Source organism: Musa acuminata, chromosome BXJ1-5 (genome assembly GCF_036884655.1).
Source record: "Musa acuminata AAA Group cultivar baxijiao chromosome BXJ1-5, Cavendish_Baxijiao_AAA, whole genome shotgun sequence".
NCBI classification, from domain to species: Eukaryota; Viridiplantae; Streptophyta; class Magnoliopsida; order Zingiberales; family Musaceae; genus Musa; species Musa acuminata.
Genome location: NC_088331.1, coordinates 30,599,902 through 30,607,906, shown reverse-complemented (window position 1 = coordinate 30,607,906; position 8,005 = coordinate 30,599,902). Strand labels below are relative to the sequence as shown.

Below are 8,005 nucleotides of genomic sequence, written 5' to 3'. Positions count from 1 at the left end.
TTTTTCACATCTAATGGTGTCTTTGGTATAAGAATCAAAGTTTAGGAGGACACATTGATATGTTAGCACGTTTTGTTTCGGACATCAAAGACGCAATTAATAACCAAGTGTCTTCTTTCTCATAGCTGTAACGTTGCTCAGTGTTGTGTTGCTAAAAGGACAAATCATAACGAAACCAGTCAAACAAATAAACAATACTTTCCATAAAAACAAATAATTACTAGAAAAGGAGATCAACTAAAATAGGCTTAAGCATCAAGCGACACATTTAAACTACATCTGATGAGGTTAAAAAAAAAGAGGTATATGCTCCATCCTGATCCACAGTAATGTCTTGAAACTTTCTCTATCCTCCCAATGTATCGATGCTTCTATTCGAATTGTTGTGTTGTGGTCTTTTAATGGTTGGCTATCTAACTTTCCATTATTTTCCTTAGATCAAGCCTCCCCATGAAATTATAAAAAGAAAAAAAAACAAGAGTCACCAAGTTCATTTTCATTCGGTCAGCAGTGTAATAGATGGATTAGCAATCACAATATTCCACTCTAATAAAATTGTGATTTAATTATCTGATGGTTATGATGAAATGTGCTGGAAGGGTGTATTTAAACTGTCTTATCGAAGAAATAAGATACGGAATGTGGTTAACCTAAGAGAACTGATTGCGATTTCCATGAGTAGCAAGCAACCATGAAGGATTGATTATTAACAAAACAGAAGTTTCAGAAGTAGAAAGAGGTAGCGAATCAGAAAAGAAATGATCTAACTTTTGCATGTAGAGCTACTTAACGGCAGAAGCACATGATATATATATGCCTTCTCTCCGTTCTAAATAAAATATAACCATATAGGAGGATGTTGCTGGTGCCCAAACTAATACCTACATGGTTGACTTTGTTTATTGTCAGTGGCTAAGAGGTTACGGTGGATTTCGAAAACAATACATGAAGTAAACCCATTTTGAGATTGCACTGCGTTTACAACATAAGACCAATGTTATGCCCATCACTTCCCGTAGCAGCTGATTTGTCTAAGCCATACAATAAATTAAACCAATGGAATGACAACTGCATTTGACAATGACCAACCGACTGCATCAATGTTAAGAAGGGAGAGGTTACTATTCGATAAAAGCCTAATAGTAAATTTTTTTTTTGTTTTTTGGGGATAATTGATCATATATATATATATATATATATATATATATATTGCCTTTTCTTTTTCTTTCTTCACGCGGCCAGCCAAAGCGGCGCTTCAAGTTGATGCTGGATACAACAAGCGGGCTGGGACCCACAAAAAACCCCAAAGAGTTAATGGGTATGGCCAGTGAACGCCGAGACGAGAACCGAATCCTCTCTACCTCTCCCGAAACACAAGACGACTTCTCTCTCCCAACTCGGTGCCGATGGATCGGCCGTGAGTTCGAATCCGTTTCCAGGTTTTCTCATGTTGTTTCCTCTCAGCTGTTGCCTTTTGTTTCGCGATCTCTCCGTCGTATTGTGGTGTTTTGCTTCGTTTCGTTTTGCTGGCACGGTCGCCATTTTGGTGTTTTGGTCACAGCTGATGCGAGTTTAGGGTCACTGTTTCATTGGCCGTGTTTTGGCCTCGTCCAGTCTTGTCCTTTAGGGTTGTACTTCTTGGAGCTTCGCCTTGTTCTGCAGCGCGTTTCGTTGGCGATCGCTAGGGTTTTTTATCTCCACCCTTTGGAATGGCAATGGCTGTTAATGAGTAAATGGAGAGATCAGAAGCGTCTTTTTTATTGATCTGAACGGATTTACTTGTTCTTCGGTGTGTTCTTTTGACGAATAGGATTGCTGTGATGGAATCAATCACATTGCTCTGTTTGACTTCTCGTTCTTGAAGGTTCCTTTCAATGCGTTCTTCTGGGAACTTTTTTTTTTTTTTAATCAAGTTTCTTGCCCTATGAATGAACATGCATGTTCATAGTGCGTGTTTTCTTTCCAGAAGAAAAAAACATGGAGCAATTTGGATGGGTGATTGTTAGGCAATAGAGGAAAGGATTTATGTAGTTTATCTCACCATGTCTTGGCCAGCCCCCCTTCCTCCTCGCTGCCCATTTCAGAGCAAGGGGGTGCCTCGCCGAGCATCCGATTCTGCACCTCAAACCCCACAGAACGACACTGGATCGTATGCACAGAACCTCATGGATGAACCACCATCATGGGTAGATGATCTCTTGGCAGAACCGGCAAGTGGTCATAGAGGGATCTCTCTGCGGAGATCCTCCAGTGATCCAGTATCACTCCTGGAGGTGGCTACAAGTTTCCAAGGCCCAATATCTCCGGCCAATGAGGAAGATGCTTTGTCTGACAGTCTTCTCCATGAGTCGCTGGAGGCTGCGGGAGCCAGCGAAGTTGATGGTGGGTTTGAGGCTGGGAGCTGGGTCTTTGGCCCTAACTCCCCTAGACAAAGGAGCAAATTGACCGACTCTGAGAGCTCAATAGTGACTGCGCTGCTGGAAAATGTTCCTAGCAACCCACTGCAGTATCTAACTGTGGATTATCCAAGCACCTCTGTTACAAGCAAGCCACACGGAATGGAAGATGATTATAATCCTCTAGCCAATCCTGATTCTCACAAGTTACAAAGAAGGTGAACCAGTTTCTATTTTACCCATTCATACTTCTCATATTATTCTTTTTCAGCCATATCTGACAGAAAAATCAGTGATTTTGCGGTCATGTTAGAAAAAAATTCTTCTTAGATGCTTTGTGGAAATCTTTTCTTTCTCTCTTTTGTCATGTTTAGTCACCGGAAAATAAATATTATATAAAATCCATAGCCTTTAAAATATATCAATCTAATTAGTTGCAGAAGTACTTTTGTATTCAATATGAGCAGAATTACTATGAGAATCTTTTTCCTGTGTCTTGTGCTTTAACAACTGGGAGATCATGTGGAATGTTGCTGTGGGCAACCTCCCCTACATATGGGGTGTCGGCTTTTGGACCTCCTAGTTATGACATTTTTGCATATGCATGTCTTATGCATCCATTTTAGGACTTAAGGGAAAGTTGACTTGGTGCTATTCTGGCTTTAGGAATTCCATCTGAAACTTCCTACCACACTATATATCTATCAAACTTATACATATTCTTATAGTCTTGCTCCTTTCAAGTTTATTATTTTGATATAGAACCATTTTTCATTGATTTTGCTTCATTGCATCAATCACTTTGCTGAAAGATTTCCATTTGCCTTCTTTTAAACTTATTCTTCTGTACATCCTTATTAACTAAGGCTTTGCATTAAATTGGCAATGTGGTAATCTCTTCTCCATCGTTTTATTTTATGCTCTGTTTCCCTTTTGTTTCTGATGCCAGTCTCATTTCAAGGATCCAAGACACTCATTTTATTGAATTGTTTTGCAAGTAACTGGTGTTCCTCAAGCATCATCTGATCATCACAGTATGATACTGAAAGGCAGCCATTGTTGTGAAAAATCAACATGATATATCATGTCAAATATCCTTTGGATTGCAATTCTGGCAGCTTCAACATTTTCCATAGATCAAGCATGACAAAATTCGTTAGGATAAAGATGTAGAAATCATTATTTTTACCATTAGTAAACATGTGGAGAATTCTTAAGCCAATGTATGAAGTTGCTGACTGGGGTTTAGAAGATGGGTGAATTAATCTTAATATGAAGTGTTAACTTTTCATCAATGTATTATGTTCTTAAACTGACACATTTGCTAGCTAAGTTTTCATCCAGATTTTATTCCACTAGTTTAGCATAAGCATGTAGTTCCAATTGGGGATTACAATTTTCTCATTGATACATGAAGTTACCTTGGTTAGTAAGGCGGACTGATCCCAACCTGATCTGGCTGATCAAATTTGAGACAAGCCAAGATAAAAAAAAAAAGGACCTCGATTTTTGGGGATCAATGATATCCACTGATTTCTTGACTGATCCCAGGTTAGTCCAGTTGATTTCCAAAACAAATCTTGTCAGCCTAAGCAATCCTGTCAAATCTTGATTGGCCATGCCAATCTCTGCTGATCTTAGCCAACCCAGTTGATTTCCAAGTTCCAATTAATCTTGTTGCTCTCTTTTTGCTTTTTGGCTATTTCAATAAAAAGATAAAAAGATCCTGTGATCCTAGTCAGTTGACTTGGAATCAATCACTATCCTCTCCAATTCTGATCATCATCCAGATCCTGACCCTGCGAATATTGAAGGCCCCTATTTTGATGCTGATCATCATCCATCATCCGTTTAGATGCTTTCTCAAAAAGTCAGGGAACTGCTTAAGATACTTCTATGCAGTGAGACTTTGTTTGGGTATTTGCAAATAAGATTTGATGAACTAAAAGATTGAAATTTATGTCTACGCACGTAAGATGGGTTGGCACTGCCAAGTACTATGTGACTCATCCTGTGATATAGCGAAGAAAGTTGGTGGGTGTTGTTATCATTTGCAACATGAGATGTCGGGATAGCATGTATCAATGTGATGCAATCATTCTGAAGAACCAACACTGTTTATGCAGAATGTCTAGTTTATTTTTATTATGCTTGTGATTCACTATCATGTCATATAGTTCATACACTACATAATAGCACTTTTGTATGAAATGTTTGAAGCAAAAGTCATGTGCCAAGTACCCTATTTTTATTTAACCTTTGTAACTGGAATTCATGTATCAACTATACAATGTGTTGATTTTTTTGTCATAGCAAGAAAGCTTTTCCTTTTAGTGGTTGTTTTTCCAGTTGGTTAATTTGAAAAAAAGAACTGTCAAATTAATAGACAATTTCAGAGAACAAGTGTGTTTCAAATGGGCCCTGCTTGGTCCTTTAGACATTGTACTATAATTCTTTTCACCATAGTCTTGATTTCTCCAGTAATACTTTTCACATTTATAATTCATGTTGCATATGGCAGCTATTAACAGCTTATATGACTTTTAATGTCTTGTTCCTTGCTGAAGTTCTTGTTTCATCTTGTCCTTATCTATTTGGCAAGTATACGAGTCTTCTGAAGTATCTTTCCCCAATTTATGTGAATTGTTGCGATTCTGAGATACAGAAGTTTCTGCAGGCACTCGGGTCAACGATCTAGGGTTCGTAAACTCCAATATATTGCTGAGCTTGAGAGAACTGTTGACATGCTTCAGGTAATCATGCAGTTCATGCTTTGGATTTCTCACCCTGGATTTTCTTGATGGAAACATTATTTACCTTTTTTTGTAGACACTGGGAGCAGATTTGGCCACTAGAGTTGCTTCTCTGTTTCAGTACCGTCTTGCTTTATCCATGGAAAACAAGAAACTAAGGCAGCAGATTGCCAGTCTTCGACAAGAAAAAAATATCAAGGATGGTATGCCAATCTCTTTGTTGTTTTCCTGCTTCAGTAAATTTTTTGGACACCTTTAAGAAAAAGATAAAGACTAATTATATTGAAATCAGGATTAAGGTCATTTATTAAAGATTAAGGTATCTTTTGATATTGCTGATTGCTGCAAGATGTTCATGAACAAGTTGGAACTCTAGTCAGCTGTACCTAATATGTTTCAATGTTGGAAAAATCTAAGTCCTGTCTGTTATCTGGATATTGGAATATATGTGGATAGTTTTATTGTCCTTGGCAAAAACTGTAGTAAAGAGGGATGAAGCTTGTGAACTCTTCAAGCTGTGCTAGTTACCATGCATGTTATGAAAAAACCTAACTAGATACATATTATTTCTGGGAAAATATCAGTTTTGATGTCATACTAGCCTACAACATTTGTCTACCTATCTTCTGTGTATTTCTTAGGCATTCATCAGCATAATTTTACCTCAACCATCTTGCAGATTCATTTGTTGGACTTTTATATGTTAGAACTCTATACATTATGTCATCCTCAAAAGATACAATCACTTGCATACCTTCTGATGCTGCTTGTAGTTTCTTTTAAAATTTTAAATCTGATTCAACCTTTGCGGATTTTGATAGGTCAACATCAGTCTCTGAAGAATGAAGCAGAGAGGTTGAGAATGATTTGTGGGCGCCACCGGAGAAGCAAAAGTGTGGCTGCATGTTTTGAGATGGACCCTTCTGAATTAGATCATTCGCCGATAAATTGGCAGATGTTGGACTTGGGAAAGCTCAATCTTGGTGGTAGGTAAGTTTCTGTGAAGCATAGTTTAGGGCACTGGCAAATGAGAATCCTATCATTCCTTGGGGTTGAGAACTCAAGACATGGGATTTTTTTTTCTAAGTTCGACTCCCAAGCTCTAGATTTAAATCTACTGTCAGTTAAGCCTCTTCCAAGTCTAACATACTCCCCTGTTGCAAAAATTTCTTGCTCATCAGTGTATTTTTGTGGCAACGATCGAAGACTACACTTTCTCGGCGTGTGGTGTCATTTACCTGGAACTGTGAGCAAGGAAAAATGTTGAACTATGACGTCAAGGTTTGCACTCTTGCAGATGTCATCTCTACAGCTACTAGCCATGATCTGAGTAATTACTATCTGTTCTCTGAGATCCATGCTTTTGCACACAATGGTAATTACCACCTAATATGTCTGTGAATGGGTCTAATTCAGTCCAGCAATGACTCCCATCATATTTCTATTCAACAGGTAAAAATCTCTGCACTGCTTTCTATATATTACAAAATTTAACATAGTCTCAGTTTCCTGTTCAAAATTTGTCTAGATCTGGTTAATTCAAAATTCCCATGTTGAAGCATGTGAGGAGCGTGAAAAGTGTTGTTTGAATATAAATCAATAGAGCATGTGTCGTCTAAATAGGTAAAGCTTTTAGATGTAATGTTATTGATAGAAAAATAAGATGATAAACAATCACTCACATTGTGATACAAATGACATGGGAGATGGATAATTAGATAGTCAATAGTAAATAGAACGAGATAGACGTAGTTGTATGCAGTAATTACACAATCATAATTACATTTACATAACCTTGGCCTTGTAAAAGAACGATGAAGAGTAGGAGTTGCTTACATTAAAACCAAGCAATTCTTGGGCGAAGGGCCAACCAGATCGCCGGCCGCTGCCACCGTCCCGTTACCGAACCCGATGCGGACATCCTTGCAGTGCGCCATCACGGCGTCCCTCCTCGTCCACCACGCGCCCGACCCAAACTTCACCCATGCGAACACCCTGAAAACAAAGTTCAGGGCCCCGTCGCCATGGCTCCGATCCCAGTCCATCGCCTTCGCGCCCGCCGATAACAGGCGGGCACCGGCCGCGGTGGTGCTCCCATTCTCCTGATAGAAGGGCGGGATCGGGGCATAGGAGATGATTTCGGAGTCGTAGAGGACGGTCACGCCGATCTCGTCGTAGTCGATGCCCAACTTGTCGTTGGGGTTGTGAAAGGTGAGGGAGAAGTTTAAATCGGCGGACAGCCGCTGGGCTGCGGCGGTGAGGTTGAAGCCGGAGACGGCGGCCCAGGAAACGGCGATCTCGGGGAGGTTGGGCCGGAGGACGAGCCAGAGGACGAGGTTGAAGACGAAGAGGACGAGGAAGGAGGCGATCATGACGGCGCAGAGGCTGCGGAGGAAGACGGTACTGCGCGGCTCGGAAGGGGGCGCCGGCCGCGGAGTCGCGCCGGCCCCGTAGGGATAGTAGGGGACAGCGTGCGGCGGGAGCCGCGGGGGAGGAGCGCCGTAGACGTAAGGGTAGGGGTTGGGGTAGCCGGCGCCGGCGGGGTAGCTGGTGACGACTGGGATCGGATCGGCCGAGCGAGTCATGGAGGGTTGGGAGGGAGAGGAGGGAGCGAGTAGTTTCGAAGCGACGCGATTTAAACGACGAAAGCGCGCGGCCGCCGATTTCGTTGTGGGCTAAAAGAAGCGCTGATGGACGATCGGACGGTGGATCACAGCATGACCGTTATCTCCTTACACGTAAACAACATCATGAATAATATATTTATTACCTTTAGGATGAATCTTTTATATATATATATTTAAAATCATTTAAATAATACTTAATATGTAAAGTTTTATTGAGAAACTTGAAGTG

At 40.5% G+C, this 8,005-nt stretch overlaps 2 protein-coding genes across 5 annotated transcripts; one reads left to right on the top strand and one right to left on the bottom strand.

The window, feature by feature from the left end:
- The first annotated feature begins 1,278 nt into the window (after positions 1–1,278).
- On the top strand, positions 1,279–6,645 carry LOC135674118 (basic leucine zipper 6-like). 4 transcript variants are annotated; one of them, XM_065183594.1, is made up of 6 exons: positions 1,279–1,417; positions 1,967–2,614; positions 5,074–5,149; positions 5,226–5,352; positions 5,971–6,139; positions 6,331–6,645. In XM_065183594.1, the coding sequence occupies exons 2-6, from the start codon at positions 2,043–2,045 to the stop codon at positions 6,548–6,550; spliced, it is 1,164 nt and encodes a 387-aa protein (XP_065039666.1). In that variant the 5' UTR covers positions 1,279–1,417; positions 1,967–2,042; the 3' UTR covers positions 6,551–6,645. The 4 variants fall into 4 exon arrangements, with proteins under 4 accessions (XP_065039666.1, XP_065039665.1, XP_065039668.1 ...); XM_065183593.1 differs by having other exon boundaries at positions 1,294–1,439; XM_065183595.1 differs by lacking the exon at positions 1,279–1,417 and adding an exon at positions 1,468–1,864.
- Positions 6,646–6,981: 336 nt separating this feature from the next.
- Positions 6,982–7,734, bottom strand: LOC135673933 (NDR1/HIN1-like protein 2). Its single transcript, XM_065183334.1, has one exon. It carries the CDS (start codon positions 7,732–7,734, stop codon positions 6,982–6,984), a length of 753 nt encoding a protein of 250 aa, XP_065039406.1.
- Positions 7,735–8,005: the final 271 nt, after the last annotated feature.

Excerpts from the sequence above, each read along its gene's own strand:
- LOC135674118 (XM_065183594.1), top strand. The coding sequence starts at position 2,043 with ATGTCTTGGCCAGCCCCCCTTCCTCCTCGCTGCCCATTTCAGAGCAAG. Across the intron at positions 5,150-5,225 it reads GAACTGTTGACATGCTTCAG|ACACTGGGAGCAGATTTGGC; the intron begins GTAATCATGCAG and ends CTTTTTTTGTAG. Across the intron at positions 6,140-6,330 it reads AAGCTCAATCTTGGTGGTAG|TGTATTTTTGTGGCAACGAT; the intron begins GTAAGTTTCTGT and ends CTTGCTCATCAG.
- LOC135673933 (XM_065183334.1), bottom strand. The coding sequence starts at position 7,734 with ATGACTCGCTCGGCCGATCCGATCCCAGTCGTCACCAGCTACCCCGCC.